Here is a 22,879-nt window from a genome sequence, read left to right as displayed (position 1 = left end):
TTGGAACGCGTGTTCTCGAGGAGCCAGGAAGCCGGCAGGTGGGGGGACGGACGACACACCTTATGGGGTCTGAATCTGGGGGGGGGGGGCGGCAGCTCCACACATCCCCCAAAAGCATTTTGTAGTGTGCGAGAGGAATGGCTCTGTTTGCAAGATATGTAGGAACGCCTCTATTTAGGAGAGAGGCGATGTTGGGGGGCGGCGACTGCCGCCCTGGCCCCACGGTCAAAAATGGATCCCATTCTTATCTGGGGAGGGGGGCAGCCAGCTTCCTTGCCCCCTGTGCAAAACAGGCCAGGTTTGCGGCTTCTTGACATGAATGTTGCCGCCCCATAAGGAGGTTTACGGACCCCCGCGATTTTCGGGTTGCCCGGTGCAAGATTCCCTAGCGAGAGAGGAGAGAAGCTCAGAGCGTATTTGCAAGACGTTGGTCCTTTCGAGTAAGAAGGGGAGGGACGCCCCTCCTCAAGTGTAAACAAAACCACACACCCCATAGCAAGGAAAATAAGAGCAAAAATCAAGTTACGACGGGGGGTGGGGGTGGGGGTGGGATTTTTTTTTTTTTGCAATCCGGTAAGGCACATGTCGTTAAATGACCGCTGACCCGAACGCTAAAGTCTCCACTGGAACTTTAAGGCAGTTTTGAAATTCTCTAAATACTCCCCCCGAAACCAAGGCATCTTGGGAACTATAGTTCTCCTCAGGGTGTTGTCGTTAGGCGAGCGCTATTCCATTCGCAGAGCGGTTTAATTATCTTGCCTAGGGAATTTGCTGGGAACTGGAGGGAATCGGGGTCTCCTAAGCACACTGGGCGCCCCCGGGAAAACTACAGTTCCCGGGGTTCTTTGGGAGAAGTCAGGGAAGCTTAAAGGGGGCATGATACCGCTTTGAACGTTTAGGGGGCCTAAAAGACCACCCTGCTTTTTAGCCCTGCCTCAATTCCTGCTCCACCCTGTAAAAAAAGTTTTCACATTAGTAGTTTCCACCCAGCCGGTTCCCAATCGCTCTGGGTGTCTTGAGGAACCCACGTACCCCCCAGTTCCTGGTTAACGCATTCTAATTCCGCTCCTCAAAGGAGGGAGCTGAATAGCTCAGGCGAGACAAGGAAACGAACGGGCGCGTTTTGATTCCGGCGAGGCGTGGGGAGGCGAAAATGAGCCCCCCCCCAAAAGCCACAAAATGCTTGCAAAAAAGAAAAACAGCATGCCCGCACCACAAATTTAAAGCACGACGATGCCACTTCATAAACAGTTCGTGGCTTCCCCGAAGGTAATCCTGGGAGTTATAGTTCGCGAAGGGCGCCGGGAGCTGTTCGGAGATGCCTGTATCCCCCCCGCACCCAACTACCGTCCCCAGAACCCCCCCTCCAAGAGGCGCTGACCGGCAAACTGCAGCTCCACAAAGGGAGCAACCCCCGGCGCCCTCCGCAAACTATAACTCCCAGGATACTTTGGCGGGGCGGACGAGGAAAGCCATTTGAAGCGGTCCCACGGCGTTTTTAATGGACAGGGGAATAAAGGAAAGCGAAATTCTGGTGTGACATACAGCGTCTGCTGGTTCCAAAATGAAACTTTCGACCGAGGGGTCCAGTTCTGGAGAGACGGCATCTATCTCGGTTATGCTGGGAGTCGAGGCCAAAAGCCGGGTGGGTTTCCAAGAGGGGGTAAAGGGAGGAGAAGGCCCCCACCCCATAGGCGCCGTCACCCAGTCCTGTGGGGACCAAGGCTGCTGCGATATTTGGGTGTAAGAAGGTTAAGTGCTGTTCAGGATTTGTGGGGCAGGACTGGGGTGGCTTGGAGGTTGCGGCTGATGGCCATGGGTCCGATTCAGCTCCGAAGCAGAAAAGCGAAGCTTTGCTGAGTTGAAACCTGCCGGGATGCGATCCGCCAGAACCGAGGAGCCCACTAGTGTTTTGGGGTTCCAAACTCAAAGTCTTCCTCATCTAGCTCAAGTAAGTTGGTGTTTGGGACACGTATGAGCAGCAGGGAAGCATCGAAAAAACATACGCAGCCCCAAAGTCCTCAACCGATCAAGGAAAGCACCCTCTGGAGTTAACATTTCAGCGTTTCTCGCCCCGGAACAAATCCCTGCATGCAGAAATTGAGCACTGAGAGAGATTCTGGTTTTCCACCTGCAGGGACTTCCTCAGTTTTTCGCGCTTTCCCTATAACGTTATCAAGTTCTCTCTCACCGCTGCGGCCTCAAAGGAATGGCAGAGAACAGCCAAGGCCGTTCTTGGGCACGTAACAATAAAAATAAAATGGTAATAATCAAAGGCTTCTTTCTCCTCCTCTCACAACTATTTGCATGAGAGGAGGCTCCTGGAAATGTTGCAAAAAATCCCGCAGTTGAAGAAGGTGGCGGTGATCCACTGCTCTCTTTGGCAAAAGGTTGACCGCGAAGGCAGATTTTAGGAAGGTTAAGGGACGTGACTTTTTCCCCATTGGCAAAAAAATTAAGGATGGACACAGGGAGAATAGAGGAACAGAAATGGCAGCTCACATCCCTCAAGGCAAACAAGTCAAATGTTGGCAGTTCCAAACCAGCAAGCTCCTCCAAATTCTTCTGCGATCGCCATAAAGGCAAAGAGAACACATTGAGAGGATTTGAAACAAATTTAGAGCGATGAAAAAAGAAGGGAAAAGAAGGCGAACGTCGTGGATGTTATTCTTCCACCCGGAATATTTTTTTAAAATCCGCAAAAACTGCAAGATGTAAAAATAAAAAATTTGCACAGCGATCTGAAAAAACAAACAAAACGATCCGGGCGCAAGTCTGACGGGAGTGGGTTTCGAACTCACGGCCACCGGCCTCCAGGAGGGTAGTTGGGGACGGTCGGGTACTCGGGGAGACTGTTCCCAGAGAAGTTGCTGAACTGTGCTTCCCGGCTCGGGGGGTCCCTCCAAGACCCGGTCTGCCACTCGTCCTGCGCTTTCTGGAAGCTTCCGCCGCCGCCGCGGTAAAGCCGGTGGACCTGGTTTCGGAGAGGGAGGGGGGTTTAAAAGGCGGGTCGGAACGGGAGCACCTCAAACTCAAAACCCCGCGGACAGCGCTTCCAGGAAGTGCCGAGATCTACGGAATATTCCCCGCTACCAGTTAAAAATATTGTGCATGCATGCACACAACATAGCTGTCAACGTTTCCCTTTTTTAAAGGGAAATTGTGGCGCTGTGGGTTAAGCCACAGAGCCTAGGGCTTGCCCATCAGAAGGTTGGCGGTTCAAATCCCCGCAATGACGGGGTGAGCTCCCGTTGCTCGGTCCCTGCTCCTGCCAACCTAGCAGTTCAAAAGCACGTCAAAGTGCAAGTAGACAAATAGGTACCGCTCTGGCGGGAAGGTAAACAGTGTTTCTGTGCGCTGCTCTGGTTCACCAGAAGCGGCTTAGTCCTGCTGGCCACATGACCTGGAAGCTGTACTCCGGCTCCCTCAGCCAGTAAAGCGAGATGAGCGCCGCAACCCCAGTCAGTCACGACTGGACCTAACAGTCAGGGGTCCCTTTACCTTTACCCTTATTCCGAATAGGATTCCTCACAAGAAAAGGGAAAAGTTGACAGCTATGGCGCACACACACCCTTTTATGCATGCCCCAACCGCAGTCAGACTCTAGTTGATAAGACTTGAATTAAATCACATATACAGTGGTGCCTCGCAAGACGAAATTAATTCGTTCCCCAAGTCTTTTCGTCTTGCGAGTTTTTCGTCTTGCGAAGCACGGTTTCCCATAGGAATGCATTGAAAATCAATCAATGCGTTCCTATTGAAACCGCCTTCAGACCAGGTCCGGGGACAGTCTGTCCCCCAACCTCTTCTGAAGGCCGGCGGGGGGCGAAAGTCTTTGCTTCCCCCCCGCCTGCCTTCCCGGGACAGCGGAGACTTCTCCGCTGTCCCGGGGCGATTTTAAAGCCCCCCGGGAAGGCAGGCAGGGGGGAGCAAAGACTTTCGCCCCCCGCCGGCCTTCAGAAGAGGTCCAGGACCTCTTCTGAAGGCGGGCGGGGGGCAAAAGTCTTTGCTCCCCCCGCCTGCCTTCAAAAGCTATCCGGGATAGCGGGAAGCGCTTCCCTGCTATCCCGGACTGCTTTTAAAATGCTGGCGGTGGGGAGCAAAGCCTTTCGGCCCCCGCCGGCCTTCCTGGACCTCTTCTGAAGGCCGGAGGGGGGGGGGAGGCTTTGCTCCCCACCGCTAGCATTTAAAAGAGGTCCCCGGAGATTTCCCTATGGGCTTTCTTCTTGCGAAGCAGTTTCCACAACTATATCAAAAACTGCTGATTTGGTGGTATTACTAGAAATACGTGGGACGCGGGTGGCGCTGTGGGTTAAACCACAGAGCCTAGGGCTTGCCGATCAGAAGGTCAGTGGTTCGAATCCCCACGATAGGGTGAGCTCCCGTCGCTCGGTCCCAGCTCCTGCCAACCTAGCATTTCGAAAGCACGTCAAAGTGCAAGTAGATAAATAGGTACAACTCCAGCGGGAAGGTAAACGGCGTTTCCGTGCGCTGCTCTGGTTCGCCAGAAGCGGCTTAGTCCTGCTGGCCACATGACCCGGAAGCTGTACGCCGGCTCCCTCGGCCAATAAAGCGAGATGAGCGCCGCAACCCCAGAGTCGCCCACGACTGGACCTAATGGTCAGGGGTCCCTTTACCTTTACTAGAAATACAGAACTATGAAATGATTGTGAGGTTTAACAAGTTAGCTGTTTACATTTGGGCAACTTTTCCGCTGTGCTTTAATGGAAGGAGAAAAACAACCGTTTCCTTAAAGCAATTTAAACAAAACCTCGCTTACCCGCAGAAGGCAAACCAGCATCACCAGTGCCGAAAACGTGAACATGATCGCTGGGATGAGCATGATCACGGCAGCGCCGATGCTCGTGCCAAAGAACGTCACGGCCGCAAGCCAACCGCTGGAAGAGAAGAACAGGGGATCCGGTCACTGCTGAATGCAGGAAGCTCCCGCAGCCAATCGGAAGCTGCGTCGGACGTTCGGCTTCCAAAAACGGTTCACAAACCGGAACACTCACTTCCGGGTTTGCGACCTCCAGGAGCCAATATGTGTTTTTTTATATAAGATATTTATTAAAGTTTTACAAAAAAGCATAGAAATGCATACATCATAAAAAGAGAAAACAAAGATAACAAAAATACACAAAGAATAGGACAAAGAATACATAATAAAACAATACAGAAAAAAGATAATGAAAAAACATAAACAAGAAAGAAAAAAAACCAATCTTTAACTCTATATTTGTTTAACCCTGGTTCTTGACTTCCTCACACCTCCCTTTTTTGTGTTCCCATTTTTCCAATCAAATTCAGCAAATCCCTACCCTCTTTCAGTTCTCATTATTAATTATATAACTTAACATAGTATGTCTCCCCTCTTTCATCCCTTTTTAGTTCATTGTTACCATAACTTAATCACTAATGCCATATTATTTTTAAATCCAACATCATCTTAGCATTCATAAATTTTGCAATATGTCAATATGTCCGGGAACTCAACTTCCAAAGTGCGGCTGCGTATCCTCAACCTTTTCAGAAACGAATAAACTTACCACGCTCCCCAGCCGCCAATACCGATGGCTTGAATGACGGTCAGGATGAACTGGGCGCCAAAGACAAAGAAGAAAGCCATGAAGTTAAAAGAGCTGTCCGACCTGTGGGAGGAAAGGGAAAAGAGAGAGGGTTCAGCGGAGGCCAGGAGTCCTCAAATGGATGAAAACACTGCAGAGAGAGGGCCTTCTCGGTGGTGGCGCCCATCCTGTGGAACGCCTTCCCACCAGATGGCAAGGAGATAACGATTGGACTTATAGAAGACATCTGAAGGCAGCCCTGTTTAGGGAAGCTTTTAATCTTGGATTAAAAGCCCAGCCAGATGGGTGGGGTATAATTACCGTATTTTTTGCTCTATATGACTCACTTTTCCCCTCCTAAAAAGTAAGGGGAAATGTGTGTGCGTCTTATGGAGCGAATGCAGGCTGCGCAGCTATCCCAGAAGCCAGAACAGCAAGAGGGATTGCTGATTTCACTGCGCAGCGATCCCTCTTGCTGTTCTGGCTTCTGAGATTTAGAATATTTTTTTTCTTGTTTTCCTTCTCCAAAAACCAGGTGCGTCTCGTGGTCTGGTGCGTCTTATACGGTAATAAAAATTTGTTGTTGTTGTTAAAAGTTTGATGTCTTATTGTGACTTCACAATTTGTTGGCTGTAACAAAAATTAAGAACGGAAACTAGCCAATAATCCCTGCCCTTCCGCAAGGCATGCAAAAGTTCTCACGGGAATCGGGATGATAAAAGGTTCAGGGATGTCTGAGAAATATTTATAGGATACATGAAAAATCATTACATAGACAGATAATCGGTTTAGGAGGCTGCGAGATTAGTTTGGCGGTGTCTTAAGTTAGAATCAAGAGATCAGAAAAGGAGAAGAGAAAGGTTTGGGAAGGGGAAAATAAGAGGAAACAGGGGAAGGGAAGTCCATTTCTGCCTGAATATGTAAGAATTTTGAAATGTAATAGAAATGCAAATAGACAGAAATAAAAAATTATCTCCGGTGGTTCAGAAGGGCTGCGTCCTAGCCGGATGGGCGGGGTATAAATAATATAAAAATATAATAAATATTATTATTAAAAGTTTGATGTTTTATTGTGGTTTCATAAGGCAGCGAGTGTGGAAGACGCCCCTTCTGAATGCTGCAAGGAGAAAGGTAACACTTGGGGTGCCAGATTCTCGATGGACTAGATTTCTCCTTGCAGAGAGGTTTTAAAACAACAACAAAAAAGGAGCCCATCTACGAGCTGTTAGCAACATCAGTCCTGGATATTTTGGGAGAGATAAATGCAGGTGGAAGGACACGGGTGGCACAGAGCCTAGGACTTGCCGATCAGAAGGTCGGTGGTTCGAATCCCCGTGACGGGGTGAGCTCCCGTTGCTCGGTCCCTGCTCCTGCCCACCTAGCAGCTTGAAAGCACGTCAAAGTGCAAGTAGATAAATAGGTACCACTCCGGCGGGAAGGTAAACAGCGTTTCCGTGCGCTGCTCTGGTTCGCCAGAAGCGGCTTAGTCCTGCTGGCCACGTGACCCGGAAGCTGTACTCCGGCTCCCTCAGCCAGTAAAGCGAGATGAGCGCCGCAACCCCAGAGTCGGCCACGACTGGACCTAATGGTCAGGGGTCCCTTTACCTTTACCTTAAATGCAGACGGACGGGCCATTTACCTAAAGGCTTTGTAGACCGGCCGGAACCAGCAGACGTAACCGCAGGGGCTGAAAGCGAGCAGCCAGAGGAGGGCCAAGCCGAAGTTGGCCCCGGAACCGCCGGCAATCCACCAGGCTAGGCAGGCGATGAGATTGACGCCCAAGGTGATGCAATAGACTGTGGAAGACGGGAGAGAAAAATAAGGGAAAGAAATGTCTTAAGGCGACAGAAACGGGTTTGGATAGCTCAGTTGGGTAGGGCATGGTGCTGATTTAACGCCACGGTTGTGGGTTCGATTCCCTTACGGGACACAGCTGTGAATTTCTTTTTATATATATAATTTTTATGGGACACGGGTGGCGCTGTGGGTTAAACCACAGAGCCTAGGGCTTGCCCATCAGAAGGTCGGCGGTTCGAATCCCCGCAATGACGGGGTGAGCTCCCGTTGCTCGGTCCCTGCTCCTGCCAACCTAGCAGTTCGAAAGCACGTCAAAGTGCAAGTAGATAAATAGGTACCGCTCCGGCGGGAAGGTAAACGGCGTTTCCGTGCACTGCTCTGATTCACCAGAAGCGGCTCAGTCCTGCTTGCCGCATGACCCGGAAGCTGTACGCCGGCTGCCTCGGCCAGTAAAGCGAGATAAGCGCCGCAACCCCAGAGTCAGCCACCACTGGACCTAATGGTCAGGGGTCCCTTTACCTTTACTATAATTTTTTTTGCACATGTTTTCCAAACACAACATCCCATCTTATGCAACAGAACAAACCTTTGGCTATCACAGCCTAGGACTTCTGTCAACCACGACTAATGCATTTTCTGACTTTCTCTCTGATTTCGCATTTTATTTTAATACAGCGAAGGGGGGGGGGGAGTATTTGATCCCCTGCTAAATTTGCCCTCTGACGAAGAAATGACCAGTCCCTCATTTTAACGATAGGTTTATTGCAGCCGTGAGAGACAGAATAACAACACGAAAACCCCCCAGAAAACCCAGAAGATAAAAGTCATGTAACTTGAATCGAAAACTATCTTTAGAAAGATTTAGAAAGCATTTAAAAAAACCCGATTTAAGTTTTTTAAAAATCCCATTTTCTTTATTTACTTTTTTAAAAAAATCATTGATTTCTATCCACCCCAAACGTCGTTTTCCCCCCCGGGGGAAACTTACAGATCCATAAGTGATAGATCCTCCTCACCAGCGTCTGATGATCGATGGGAATCTCGTCGGCAAAGTTCTGGTAGAAGCACGGCTTCAGCGGGATGAATTTGGGGAGCGGAGGGAAGTTATTGACTTTCTCTGGGAAAAGAACGAGAAAAACCAAAGTGGGGAAAAGAGGTTGGTGGGTTTGCGAAACGGCACTTTCGCCGACGGAAGGTTAAGCCGCCGGCTCAAAAATCCCCAAAAACACAACACATAGGAGGAGCTGTCCTTTACAAACTATGTATAGTGGTACCTTGGGTTAAGTACTTAATTCGTTTCGGAGGTCCGTTCTTAACCTGAAGCACCACTTTAGCTAATGGGGCCTCTTGCCGCCGCCGCACGATTTCTGTTCTCATCCTGAAGCAAAGTTCTTAACCTGAAGCACTATTTCTGAGTTAGCGGAGTCTGTAACCTGAAGCGTATGTAACCTGAGGTACCACTGTACAGTGGTACCTTGGTTTTCGAGCGTCTTAGGAGCTGAACGTTTCGGTTTTCGAACGCCCAAAACCCGGAAGCAATTGCTTCCATTTCTGAATGGCTTCCGCTGTGAGTTTTCCCATTTTCCCAATTGAACTTGCAGCCAACCCTTTGTGCGCTTCGGTTTTCGAACATTTCAAAAGTCAAACGGACTTCCAGAATGGATTAAGCTTGGCGCTTTTGTTTTTGCTTTATTTTGCGTTTTTGTTTCTGAGGCTTTTTCGGTTCATTTGTTTTTTGCGATTGTGTGGTACCCAGTTCAGCTGATTGATTGATTGTGCGACTTCAGAAATGGATAAAAGCCCCCCAGCCAAACAACGACTATCATCAGTGCAGGGAAGGAAAAAAAAATATTTTTATCATCTACAATACTGTCTTATTTATTTTATAGTACAGTGCATTGATGATTGCTTTAATTTTATGGATCAATGGTCTCGTTAGATGGTAAAATTCATGTTTTAGGGGTTGTTTTTAAAAGTCTGGGACGGATTAATCCGTTTTGCATGACTTTCTATGGGAAAGTGCGCCTTGGTTTTGGAACGCTTTGGTTTTGGAACGGAATTTCCGCAACGGATTAAGTTTGAGAACCAAGGTGCCACTGTATTCTGTAGGTGGCGTGTATATTTCAGCCCGGTGAACAGCAGGCCTTTTTGCACAATTCTCTTTTTTTATAATATATTTATTAGCAATTTTTTAATTTAGTTACAATTCCAATAAACAATACCATATAACATATCTTTTAACATAATCTTCTTAACTTCTTTGGACTCCCTCACATCTCCCGCTCCTGCGTTCCTAGCCAAGAAAATTATTCCAGCAAATTTATCCCCTTATTTCGATTCTTATTATCTAATTTTCCAATATTATAGCTCTAATTTTTAGTATCCTTTTTGCACAATTCTCAAAACAAACACAAGCGTAATGGATGTCCGAAGTGGCCTGAGAATCACAGGGTTGCAAGAATAATCTAGTCCAACCCCCTGAAATCAATGTTTTTCCGCTCAAAACCGTTCCTGTGAATATCATTACCTGCCATTTTGTGCTTCGTTTGTTTCCCACGGGGCGGTTTTCAAGTCAGAGTCGACCCTACGAGAGAAAAGACAAAAATTCTGAGCCTCAGCAGAACGTTTCCCGTTTCTTCAGGGCGGAAGACGACCACCTAAACGGAAAGAAAGTTAATTCGGCAAAGAAACAAAACAGCAACGCAGCGTTTCATCCGCCCCCTGAACCGAATACTTAGCAACACAGCTGATTTAAAGCAAGGGTCCGCAAACTTTTTCAGCAGGGGGCCGGTCCACTGTCCCTCAGACCTTGTGGGGGGCCGGACTATAATGGGGTGGGGGGGAAGGAACGAATTCCGATGCCCCACAAATAACCCAGAGATGCATTTGAAATAAAAGCACACATTCTACTCCTGTAAAAACACACTGATTCCCGGACCGTCTGCAGGCCGGATTTAGAAAGCGATTAGGCCGGATCCGGCCCCAGGGCTTTAGTTTGCCTACCCATGATTTAAAGTCAAGAAATGTCGCAGAATTTTGCAGTTCGGAGGGACCCCAAAGGTCATCCAGCCCAACCCCGTACAATGCAGGAATCTCGACTAAAGCATTGCTGACAGATGGCCATCCAACCTCTGCTTGAGAACCTCCAAGGTAGGTGAGTCCGTCACCTGCCATTCTACAGCCAAATAGCTCCCACTGTTGGAAAGTTATTCCTGACGTTGAGTCAGAATCTCCACTCTTGTCACGTGAAGCCACGGGTTCGAGTCCTGCCCTCCAGAGCAGGGGAAAACAAGCTTGAACCCTCTTCCATGTGACAACCCTTCGGATATTGGCTCTCCTATCTCCTCTCAGGCTCCTCTTTTCCAGGCTAAACGTACCCAGCTCCTTCAACCGTTCCTCATCAGGCTCGGTTTCCAGAACCTTCTGCACACCTTTCGGCCTGTCAACACCCTCCTTTAAATTGTGGTGTCCAGAACTGGACACAGAACTCCAGGTATGGTCTGACCAAGGCGGAATAGAGCCAAGACTGTGACTCCCCCAGATCCAGACGAGTTAGAAGAAAAGAGATTCCGACTAAACAATAGGAATACAGTGGTACCTCGGGTTAAGAACTTAATTCGTTCCGGAGGTCCGTTCTTAACCTGAAACTGTTCTTCACCTGAAGCATCACTTTAGCTAATGGGGCCTCCTGCTGCCGCCGCCGGAGCACGATTTCTGTTCTCACCCTGAAGCAAAGTTCTTAAGCCGACTTACTATTTCTGGGTTAGCGGAGTCCGTAACCTGAAGCGTCTGTAACCCGAGGTACCACTGTAACTTCCTATCGTTTGGCAGTGGAACAGGTTGCGGAAAGAGGGTCTTCCGTAACTGCCCCCACCCCAATTTGTCCACTCGTAAACTCCAATACATGGGACGCGGGTGGCGCTGTGGGTTAAACCACAGAGCCTAGGACTTGCCGATCAGAAGGTCGGCGGTTCGAATCCCCGCGATGGACGGGGTGAGCTCCCGTTGCTCGGTCCCAGCTCCTGCCAACCTAGCAGTTCAAAAGCACATCAAAGTGCAAGTAGATAAATAGGTACCGCTCCGGCGGGAAGGTAAACGGCGTTTCCGTGCGCTGCTCTGGTTCGCCAGAAGCGGCTCAGTCCTGCTGCCCATATGACCCGGAAGCTGTACGCCGGCTCCCTCGGCCAGTAAAGCGAGATGAGCGCCGCAACCCCAGAATCGGCCACAACTGGACCTAATGGTCAGGGGTCCCTTTGCCTTTAAACTCCGACGTGCAGCGGGTTAATGCGGCCACGCTCCGCAGAAACCAGCCACAGCCTCCTCCTTTCATCCGGGCAGACAGAAGACCCCTTTGTCCTGGGTGCCTTTTTCCAAAAAGCACCCAGGGAGAGTAATACAATGAGGCTTGTGTGTCTCTCTCCCTCTGCCATTTTTTTATTTTTAATTTTTTGCCAAGCAAACAGGAGCAGCTCTTCTAGAGGGTGGGAGGGCTGGAGCCTAAATAAAACACCCAAACCACAGAGAATATTCGATTATTTCGAACTCCCCCAATGGGGGGAGACAAATGACAACACAGGTTTCTCTTAGGAATGAATGGCTCTCCCAAACTGATTCATCCCAACTTTTCCATGCGCTAAGGGAATGTATCTCAAATTTGCCACCCGCCAACGTCTAGGGATCCTGACTCAGGAGAAGGCTGCTTTAAGACAGCTGCACTACGAATTTGGTAGGCTGGACATTTCAGAGACTTCTGGGGGTCCACGATGATCCCAAGGCAGCCCTACACCAAAGCTCGCTTGTTGTTGTTGTTTAGTCGTGTCCGCCTCTTCGTGACCCCCTGGACCAGAGCACGCCAGGCACTCCTGTCTTCCACTGCCTCCCGCAGTTTGGTCAAACTCATGCTGGTAGCTTCGAGAACACTGTCCCACCATCTTGTCCTCTGTCGTCCCCTTTTCCTTGTGCCCTCCATCTTTCCCAACATCAGGGTCTTTTCCAGGGAGTCTTCTCTTCTCCTGAGGTGGCCAAAGTCTTGGAGCCTCAGCTTCAGGATCTGTCCTTCCAGAGAGCACTCAGGGCTGATTTCCTTCAGAATCGAGAGGTTGGATCTTCTTGCAGTCCATGGGACTCTCAAGAGTCTCCTCCAGCACCAGAATTCAAAAGCATCCATTCTTCGGCGATCTACCTTCTTGATGGTCCAGCTTTCACTTCCATACATCACTACTGGGAAAACTGTAGCTTCTTGTCCCACATAGAGATTTCTCAGGAGACAGATGAGGTGATCAGGCACTCCCATTTCTTTAAGAACTTGCCATAGTTTGCCGTGGTCAACACAGTCAAAGGCTTTTGCATAGTCAATGAAGCAGAAGTAGATGTCTTTCTGGAACTCTCTAGCTTTCTCCATAATCCAGCGCATGTTTGCAATTTGGTCTCTGGTTCCTCTGCCTCTTCTAAATCCAGCTTCTACTTCTGGGAGTTCTCGGTCCACATACTGCTTGAGCCTGCCTTGTAGAATTTTAAGCATAACCTTGCTAGCGTGTGAAGTGAGCGCAATTGTGCGGTAGTTGGAGCATTCTTTGGCACTGCCCTTCTTTGGGATTGGGATGTAGACTGATCTTCTCCAATCCTCTGGCCACTGCTGAGTTTTCCAAATTTGCTGGCATGTTGAGTTTCAGCATATTGAGTGTTTACCCCTGCGTAAACCGCTCGCCGATGTAGCTGCCAAGCATCACCTTCCCACCCCAACTGTTTTTCTTCGTAAAAAAGGAAAGGAAAGGTCTATCCGAGATATCCTAGTTTCCTGCCATCTCGGATGAATGAAAAACATCCCTTGCCGAAGTCGCGAAAGCCAAGACAACACCCGTCACCCGGAAAACGGCATGATCAGGGAACGCCAGTTCAGTTAAATCTGTTTTAAAAAGACTATTTTATTTTTGCTATACAGTAGTACCTCAGGTTAGAGGGACGCGGGTGGCGCTGTGGGTTAAACCACAGAGCCTAGGACTTGCTGATCAGAAGGTCGGCGGTTCGAATCCCCGCAATGACGGGGTGAGCTCCCGTTGCTCGGTCCCTGCTCCTGCCAATCTAGCAGTTTGAAAGCACACCAGTGCAAGTAGATAGATAGGTACCACTCCGGCGGGAAGGTAAACGGCGTTTCCGTGTGCTGCTCTGGTTCGCCAAAAGCGGCTCAGTCCTGCTGGCCACATGACCCGGAAGCTGTACGCCGGCTCCCTCAGCCAGTAAAGCGAGATGAGCGCCGCAACCCCAGAGTCGGCCATGACTGGACCTAATGGTCAGGGGTCCTTTAGTACCTCAGGTTAAGTACTTAATTTGTTCCGGAGGTCCGTTCTTAACCTGAAACTGCTCTTAACCTGAAGCACCACTTTAGCTAATGGGGCCTCCAGCTGCCACTGCGCGATTTCTGTTCTCATCCTGAATCAAAGTTCTTAACCCGAGGTACTATTTCTGGGTTAGCGATGTAACCCAAGGTACCACTGTATTTTAAATTGATTTAGGCAGGCTAGGCCGACAGCAGCCTCTCTTATTAAATCGGTCAACCCCACGCTGTGTGTTTTAAACGACTCTTATAAACAGAACTGCAGCTTAAAGGTGTCAGGACTCACAGCTTCCTTTACAAGCGACAATTCCCAGGATTCGGCTAGTTTAAACAGCCACAGAGAATCATGGGAACTGTAATTCAAGGGTGCCGGGAAGGAACTGTAGCTCTGGGAGGTCTGTGCCCTCGGAAAACTCCCATTCCGACAAGACAAGGACTCTTCATACGACTCCGACAGTCGTGGCTCCCCATGGGAACTGTAGCGCAAGGGTGCCGAACTCCCAGAGCTACAAGTCCCAGCACTGTCAAACGACAGTTCCCAGGATTCTCAGTTAGAATCAAAGAATCATAGAGTTGGAAGAGACCACAAGGGCCATCGAGTCCAACCCCCTGCCAAGCAGGAAACACCATCAGAGCACTCCTGACATATGGTTGTCAAGCCTCTGCTTAAAGACCTCCAAAGAAGGAGACTCCACCACACTCCTTGGCAGCAAATTCCACTGTCAAACAGCTCTTACTGTCAGGAAGTTCTTCCTAATGTTTAGGTGGAATCTTCTTTCTTGTAGTTTGGAACCATTGCTCCGTGTCCGCTTCTCTGGAGCAGCAGAAAACAACCTTTCCCCCTCCTCTATGTGACATCCTTTTATATATTTGAACATGGCTATCATATCACCCCTCTTCTCCAGGCTAAACATGCCCAGCTCCCTTAGCCGTTCCTCATAAGGCATCGTTTCCAGGCCTTTGACCATTTTGGTTGCCCTCCTCTGGACACGTTCCAGTTTGTCAGTGTCCTTCTTGAACTGTGGTGCCCAGAACTGGACACAGTACTCCAGGTGAGGTCGGACCAGAGCAGAATACAGTGGCACTATTACTTCCCTTGATCTAGATGCTATACTCCTATTCAAGTTGGACACAGTGGGACTTGCGTTTGAGTAAACCAACGGAGAGGACTGGCTCTGAAAGGCGCCGGGACCTTTCCCTGCAAAATGAATTGAGGCAAAAACCTCTCCCCTCGTGCATTCTACAATTTATATTTTGTTTGTTTGTGCGTGTTTATTCCTTTTCCGCCTTTTGACTCTCAGGAGGGTCCTTGAGGAAGTATACCACCCCCCATATATACAGTGCTACCTTGGTTCTCAAACTCAATCCGTTCCGGAAGTCCGTTCCAAAACCAAACCAAGGTGCGCTTTCCCATAGAAAGTAATGCAAAACGGATTAATCCTTTCCAGGCTTTTAAAAACAACGCCTAGAACAGGCAATTAACATGAGTTTTACTATCGAACAAGGCCACTGATCCATAAAATGAAAGCAATAAACAATGTACTGCAGTCGCACAATCTATCAGTAACGGAACTGGGTTCCACACAGTCACAAGAACAAAACGAAAAAGAGCCGCCAAAACGAAAATGCAAAATAAATAGTAAAAACAGACAGCGTAACACTCAAACCGGAAGCGTGGCATTCAAAACGGAGCACATTCAACTTCCGAAAAAAGTTCGCAAACCAGAACACTTCCTTCTGGGTTTGCAGTGTTTGGGTTCCGAGTTGTTTGAGTACCGAAGCGTTTGAGAACCAAGGTACCTCTGTATGTTCATACAAGACAGAAAGGCTGTTTAAAAACGGGAAGCTTTAAAGGAATTTCAACAGCAGATGTCACACCCGTAAGGATAAAATTAACTTTCCGCTCACTCTGAATCAACTCTTCTTGCAACAGCTTTTCCACGACTGCAAACCCAAGATTCAACATAACCAAGAGAGCAAAATCCACCGTTGGTTTGCAGGCAAGCCACGCACATTCGCGCAGCCAAAATGTGGCACTCGCTCCCGAGGGATTGAGAAATGGCCACCAAATCGGATGGCTTTAAAAAATAGGGACAAATTCACGGAGAAAGAGAAGGAATCCATCATTCGCTCTGACAGCTGTGTTCAAAAATCCGCCAAAATCCTGTTTTCGTCTTGCCACCCTCCAGACCTCTCGGTATATTAAAGGAGTTTTCTCATTACTCCTCCAAAAAACTGAGTTTTTAGACCAAGGCCTCCTAAACTTCTCTACTGGGTAAAGCACTGACTTTCCTACAGACTTCCGGCGCCTAAAATTTAACTCCGGAATGGCAAGTTCTTACAGGATTTGGAGAGTTTACGGTGCCGTTATTAGCCTCAGCTGGTTCAATTAAATAAAATAACACCAGCTGGTTCAATTCAATTAAATACCCTCTCCTTATCCGCCTGCTCAACTCGCCCCGATGTTTTGTCCCTCTAGCTGGGAACGAAAACCCCCAAAAAGCTGGGTCTAGGATCATATGCCTGGCTAGTTTCTCCCCAAATATTGTGGTATTAAATGACATTCAGCGCGGTCTCCTGGTTTCGGGGAGTCAGCTGTTTTCAAATATGCGGCTTGCAAGGAGTTAGTAGTTTGTTCCAGATCATAACCTGTTCCTGGAAGCGTTGAGGATCAACCTGTACTGCAGACTTAATAATAAATTAAAATCAAGACTTTAAAAAAATCACACGAGCTGTCAGATTCCCCCTTCTCCTTCCAGAGAACTGGATTTTGGTCTGGCAACCGATTTGCAGAACTCTCGGAGGAAGCCGTGACTCAAAAACAAAATTGCTCATCCTCTTAATAAGAATGTGCAACGCATCACTTTGACCGGATACAGCAGCCAAGGATCTTCTTACCGATTTTCTAAGTGAGATCCAAACTCAATTCATGACATCAATATCACCTCCAGAAAGCCATCCTAGAGAAGACTCAAGTCAACATAATCTCCCCCAACTGCTTGTTTTTACGTATTATCCACACACACCATATATATATGATTGGTGCTTAGAAAAGAAGTAAGCACCTGATGTTTAAATAAATGTTAGCAGCATTAAATACGTATTTTTCGCTCTATAAGACGCACCAGACCACGAGACGCACCTAGTTTTTGGAGGAGGAAAACAAGAAAAAAAATATTCTGAATCTCAGAAGCCAGAACAGCAAGAGGGATCGCTGTGCAGCGAAAGCAGCAATCCCTCTTGCTGTTCTGGCTTCTGGGATAGCTGCGCAGCCTGCATTCGCTCCATAAGACGCAAACACATTTCCCCTTACTTTTTAGGAGGGGAAAAGTGAGTCTTATAGAGCAAAAAATACGGCCTCAGTTGTTGAAAGTGTAACTAAAAAACTAGCAAATCCGACTGTTGCATATCAAACACAATGCACAACAGCAAAAAACCAACTAAAGCAAATGTAAATATTGCTGCAAAGTCAAGTCTAGCAAATGTAATTGCACTATTTTATGAGCTTGTCTCAGGGCACAAATAGAACTTAATTAGTAATAGTAATAATGAAAATGAAAATGAAAATGAAAATGATGGTGATATTTTTTTGTTTGACTGTTTGTACCCAGCCACCTCTGGGCAGCTTCCAGCATAAATGAAAACATACCCAAATCTACAGTTGCATAGCAAACTCAATGCACAACTACAAAACCAACTAAAGCAAAAGCAATTATTGCTGCAAAGTCAACAACAATAATTATTATTAATGTATCCAAACCAACTGTTGCATAGCAAACTCAATGCACAACTACAAAACCAACTAAAGCAAAAGCAATTATTGCTGCAAAGTCAACAACAATAATTATTATTAATGTATCCAAACCAACTGTTGCATAGCAAACTCAAAGCACTTCTGCAAAACCAACTAAAGGAAATGCAATTATTGCTGCAAAGTCAAATCTAACCAATATAACTGCACTGTTCTAGGAGCTTCTCTCAGGGCCGTGTACAAATATAATAACAGTAACCATAATAAGGATAATAAATATTTATTAAAACATATTATAAAAACATAGCAAAACCAACTGTTGCATAGCAAATGCACTGCTACAAAACCAACTAAGAATGGTAACAATGAAAATAACAACAACAATAGGAATAATGACAACAACAATAAATATTATTAACTACCCCAAACCAACTGTTGCACAGCAAACTCAAAATGCACCACTTTGCAAAACCAATGGAAGCAAATGCAATTATTGCTGCAAAGTCAAATCTAACCAATATAATTGCACAAAAATAATAACAGTAACAATGATAATAATGATAATGACAGCAACAAAACAACAGTATAATAAAAGCAAATGCAATTATTGCGGCAAAGTCAAATCTAACCAATATAACTGCACAAAAATAATAACTGTAACAACGACAATAATGACAACAAGAAAAATAAATTTTATTTACATACCCAAAACCAACTGTTGCACAGCAAACTCAAAATGCACCACTTTGCAAAACCAGCTGAAGCAAATGCAATTATTATTGCAAAGTCAAATCTAACCAATATAATTGCACAAAAATAATAACAGTAACATTGACAATAATGATAATGACAGCAACAAAACAACAGTATAATAAAAGCAAATGACAGCAACAAAACAACAGTATAATAAAAGCAAATGCAATTATTGCTGCAAAGTCAAATCTAACCAATATAACTGCACAAAAATAATAACAGTAACAGTGACAATAATGATAATGACAGCAACAAAACAACAGTATAATAAAAGCAAATGCAATTATTGCTGCAAAGTCAAATCTAACCAATATAACTGCACAAAAATAATAACAGTAACAATGATAATAATGACAAGAAGAAAAATAAATTTTATTGACATACCCAAAACCAACTGTTGCACAGCAAACTCAATGAACTGCTTTGCAAAACCAACTGAAGCAAATGCAATTCTCCCTTGCAAAGAGGAATTGCAATACCCTGGCTGCTTCCAGCCCAGCCCCCCCCCCTTGCACACGCGCCGGGCGTGCAACACGCGCCCTTTGCCCGGGCTCCTGGTGCAAGCCCCGCCCCCTCCTCCCCAGCCAGCCAATCAGCGGCGTCCCCGGGCCTGAGGGCGTTTTGGGAAGCGGGAGCCGCGGCTCCGGGTCCGTTACCTCCGCCGACGCCTCTGCCAGCATCTGCCGCCGCCTCCAACGCCGCCCTTCGCTCTTTTCCCCCGGCCCTCCGGTTCCCCGCGGTGGCCTCTGGGAGTCGTAGTCCTCCAAGAGGCTCCCCTCATAGGGCGTCGCGGGAGGCGGGACTGCAACTCCCGTCGGCCACCGCGGCCGGTCACGGGACGGCCGCTCAACGCCGCCCTCCGCTCTTTTCCTTCGCTTCCCCGCGGTGGCCTCTGGGAGTCGTAGTCCTCCAAGCGGCTTCTCTCATAGGGCGTCGCGGGAGGAGGGACTGCAACTCCCGTCGGCCACCGCGGCCGGTCACGGGATGGCCGTCGGCTTGCGGGCGCCTGAGGAAAGAAAAGAACATAGACTTTTCTTGTAGACTCGCACGCGGGGACGGAGTTCCGGGATTCATGTGGGAAGGAAGAAGCTTCACGCTGAGCCAAGAAGGTCCAAGACTTAAGCCCAAAACAATATGAAAGCCTTATTCTATCCAGTGGTATGGGGGGTTGCCCCGGGGTCCTCACTCGCGTGGGCGAGGGAATGCTATAGCCGTAAAATAAGGTGAGCAAGTCTTGATTTTTCTTATCTCTATGAAAGGAGAAAGCAAGGGAAAAGGGAGGCTACGGTGTCGCGGTTGGGACAGAATTGCTGGAATGCAAACTAGCCTTAAGCACATGCGGCTGATCTATTGGAACGCAGACGTATCCTGCAATAATCTAAAGCAGGCATCCCCAACCTGCGCCCTCCAGATGTTTTGGACTACAATTCCCATCATCCCTGACCGCTTTTACTATTACCTAGGGATCATGGGAGTTGTAGTCCCCAAACATCTGGAGCAGGCACCCCAAACTCGCCCCTCCAGATGTTTTGGACTACAATTCCCATCATTCCTGACCACTGGTCCTGTCAGCTAGGGATCATGGGAGTTGTAGTCCCAAAACATCTGGAGGGCCGCAGGTTGGGGGTGCCTGGCCTAAAGCCTTAGCGCTGTGCTTTGTGAGCAACAACAATGATACACTGTATTGGGATCAATGCCGATTGCAAAAACTAATGCTTCCTTATTTATACCAACAAAAAACAAAATTTGCACAATAGTTACTGTGACAACTTTGGAACTGCCTGGCCTGCCCCTTCACATCAGGCATGAACACAATGCTTTATTCATTTTTTTTTAAATGACACACTTATTTTCTTTCTAAAATATAAAATTGTATTGACTGATTGCTTTTAGAGATTTATATCCCATGTTTACAAAAAAAACACCTAACCATCTACAATTAAAATCTATGTAAAGGTAAAGGGACCCCTGACCATTAGGTCCAGTCGTGACCGACTCTGGGATTGCGACGCTCATCTCGCTTTACTGGCCGAGGGAGCCGGCGTACAGCTTCCGGGTCATGTGGCCAGCAGGACTAAGCCGCTTCTGGCAAACCAGAGCAGCGCACGGAAACGCCGTTTACCTTCCCGCCGGAGCGGTACCTATTTATCTACTTGCACTTGACGTGCTTCCGAACTGCTAGGTGGGCAGGAGCAGGGACCGAGCAACGGGGGCTCACCCCGTCATTGCGGGGATTCGAACCGCCGACCTTCTGATCGGCAAGTCCTAGGCTCTGTGGTTTAACCCACAGCGCCACCCACGTCCCTAAAATCTATATACTCTAAAATAAAGGGCCTGAGATAATAAATGTAAATTTACAGCAAGATTACCAGATTTTTTCCCCAATGAATCCGGGGACACTTTTCAACCTCAGTCGGAATGGATGGATTATCTCAGGGGGCCGATTTGTAAATCCGGGGACTGTCCCCAGGCAACAGGGACGTCTGGTAACCCTAATTTACGGGCATGATGTATGTTACAAATATCAAACTTCCAGACCTAAGCTATCTGTTTTACTTCCTTTGTTTTCTTTTCAGCACCTGCTGAAAATGTTTTATTTCACCCGCGGAGGCACACTCCATTGCCTCTCGAAACAGATGCCCAAAACTTCTGATACGGAAGGGGGGGCATGTCTTCTTCACCTTCTTCTTTGCTACAATATATCCATTTATTTCCAATTGTCAATGTCAAAAGGGACTAGAATCTATAAAATTCATAGCAAATCAACGTGCCAATTTGCTCAATTTCTCTAGGACTCCATGACACCTTCCCTGTCCTCCATAATCCCTCAAGCAAGGTGTCAAGACCCTAATCCTGTCAAATCACTGTGCCAAGCCTTTCCTCCAGGCAATGCCAGTACATGGATCATTGTCTTCTCATCACTGGTACTCAGGATGTGCTTATCTGCGCAAATCTCCAGCTCTGCATATTCCCCCCTCCCTCCTCTGTATGTTAATCCGGTGTAACCCAACCTCTTCTTAATGTATTCATGATGTAATCTGTGTAACCCAACATCTCTTTAATGTATTCATGATGTAACTGGTATGTATTTTGCACTGTATTCTGGGACATGGAGGGAAGTTTCAAAAGTTCATGTCACCCCTTTCTCGCTGTTCAATCTCGCCTTGAACCTGTTGCGCAGTAAACTTGGATCTTCTGCAGCTTGCTCCTGTCTACGGCTGAGCTCATTTTCCTCCGCAGGGACCCGCGGACTTAGGCCGACGAGCTGGGTGGCAGAGCAGCCTTGCACCCAGATTTTACCGTAACACTTCCCAGGGAACTCTGGGAAGGGTTGGTCTGGGAGGGGAATCAGGGTCTGCAAAGGGCTTTCAGCACCACCGCTGACAAACTGCAGCTCCCAGAATCCTTTGGGGGAAACAGGCAAAGGTGGCTTTGAAGTGTTGTTGTTCTTGTTTAGTCATTTAATCGTGTCCGCCTCTTCTCTTCTCATGGCCAAAGTCTTGGAGCCTCAGCTTCAGGATCTGTCCTTCCAGTGAGGACTCAGGGCTGATTTCCTTCAGAATGGAGAGGTTTGATCTTCTTGCAGTCCATGGGACTCTCAAGAGTCTCCTCCAGCACCAGAATTCAAAAGCATACACTCTTCGGCGATCAGCCTTCTTTAGGGTCCAGCTTTCACTTCCATACATCACTACTGGGGAAACCAGAGCTTTTACTATACAGACCTTTGTTGGCAAGGTGATGTCTCTGCTTTTGAAGACGCTGTCTAGGTTTGCCATCGCCTTTCTCCCAAGGAGCAGGCGTCTTTTAATTTCCTGGCTGCTGTCACCATCTGTCATGATCATGGAGCCCAAGAAAGTAAAATCTCTCACTGCCTCCTTTTCTTCCCCTTTTATTTGCCAGGAGGTGACGGGACCAGAGGCCATGATCTTCGTTCTTTTCATATTGAGCTTCAGACCATATTTTGCGCTCTCCTCTTTCACCCTCATTAAAAGGTTCTTTAATTCCTCCTCACTTTCTGCCATCCAGGTTGTGTCATCTGCATATCTGAGGTTGTTGATATTTCTTCCGGCCATCTTAATTCCGGCTTGGGATTCATCCAGCCCAGCCTTTCGCATGATGAATTCTGCATATAAGCTAAATAAGCAGGGAGACAAGTGTTACGGTGCTGTAACTTCAGCCTGTTATGCAATCGTCATCCGCTGGATGTCAGGATTTCGAAACAAAAATCTCCAAATAGCCAAAAACAAACCCGCACACCTTTCCTTAAAAAAATAATAATACATCAACTAGGTAAATGCACTTGGTATTATTGGTATAACCTGTCAGGATTGTAGACGAGGGAATTGTAGAGTTGTAAGGGACCTCGTGGGTCATCTAGCCCAACCCCCCGATATGAGGGAATCAAGAAGGGTCAGAAGTGAGAGAACGGACCCGATATTTGTCAGAAAGGACCCGATATTTGTCCTGTAGGCGTTTAGGGTTGCTACCTCATTAAAAGACCCATTAAATGGACGCAATATTTGTCCTGTAGACATTGAGGGTTGCTACTCTTTAAAGCAGGAAGAAATGGAGGAAGTGAGAGGTTTTACTTTCTTGGGCTCCATGATCACTGCAGATGGTGACAGCAGCCACAAAATTAAAAGACGCCTGCTTCTTGGGAGAAAAGCAATGGCAAAT

At 47.5% G+C, this 22,879-nt stretch overlaps 1 protein-coding gene across 1 annotated transcript; it reads right to left on the bottom strand.

Annotated features, from left to right (window-relative positions):
• Positions 1-2,051: 2,051 nt before the first annotated feature.
• SCAMP4 (secretory carrier membrane protein 4) lies at positions 2,052-19,010 on the bottom strand. Its single transcript, XM_083720766.1, has 7 exons — positions 18,859-19,010; positions 9,892-9,948; positions 8,353-8,481; positions 7,207-7,363; positions 5,550-5,651; positions 4,781-4,898; positions 2,052-2,974 (listed from the first exon to the last, which is right to left on the bottom strand). Exons 2-7 carry the CDS (start codon positions 9,896-9,898, stop codon positions 2,798-2,800), a joined length of 690 nt encoding a protein of 229 aa, XP_083576892.1. The 5' UTR covers positions 9,899-9,948; positions 18,859-19,010; the 3' UTR covers positions 2,052-2,797.
• Between the last annotated feature and the right edge of the window lie 3,869 nt (positions 19,011-22,879).

Source organism: Podarcis gaigeae (assembly GCF_964106915.1).
Source record: "Podarcis gaigeae genome assembly, chromosome: 18".
Classification (NCBI taxonomy): Eukaryota; Metazoa; Chordata; class Lepidosauria; order Squamata; family Lacertidae; genus Podarcis; species Podarcis gaigeae.
The sequence above is the reverse complement of the archived record's forward strand: the minus strand, read 5'-3'. Positions and strand labels throughout refer to the sequence as shown.

Excerpts from the sequence above, each read along its gene's own strand:
- SCAMP4 (XM_083720766.1), bottom strand. Across the intron at positions 4,899-5,549 it reads ATTGGCGGCTGGGGAGCGTG|CGGTTGGCTTGCGGCCGTGA; the intron begins GTAAGTTTATTC and ends CTTCTCTTCCAG. Across the intron at positions 2,975-4,780 it reads TGCTGGTTTGCCTTCTGCGG|GTCCACCGGCTTTACCGCGG; the intron begins GTAAGCGAGGTT and ends CTCCGAAACCAG.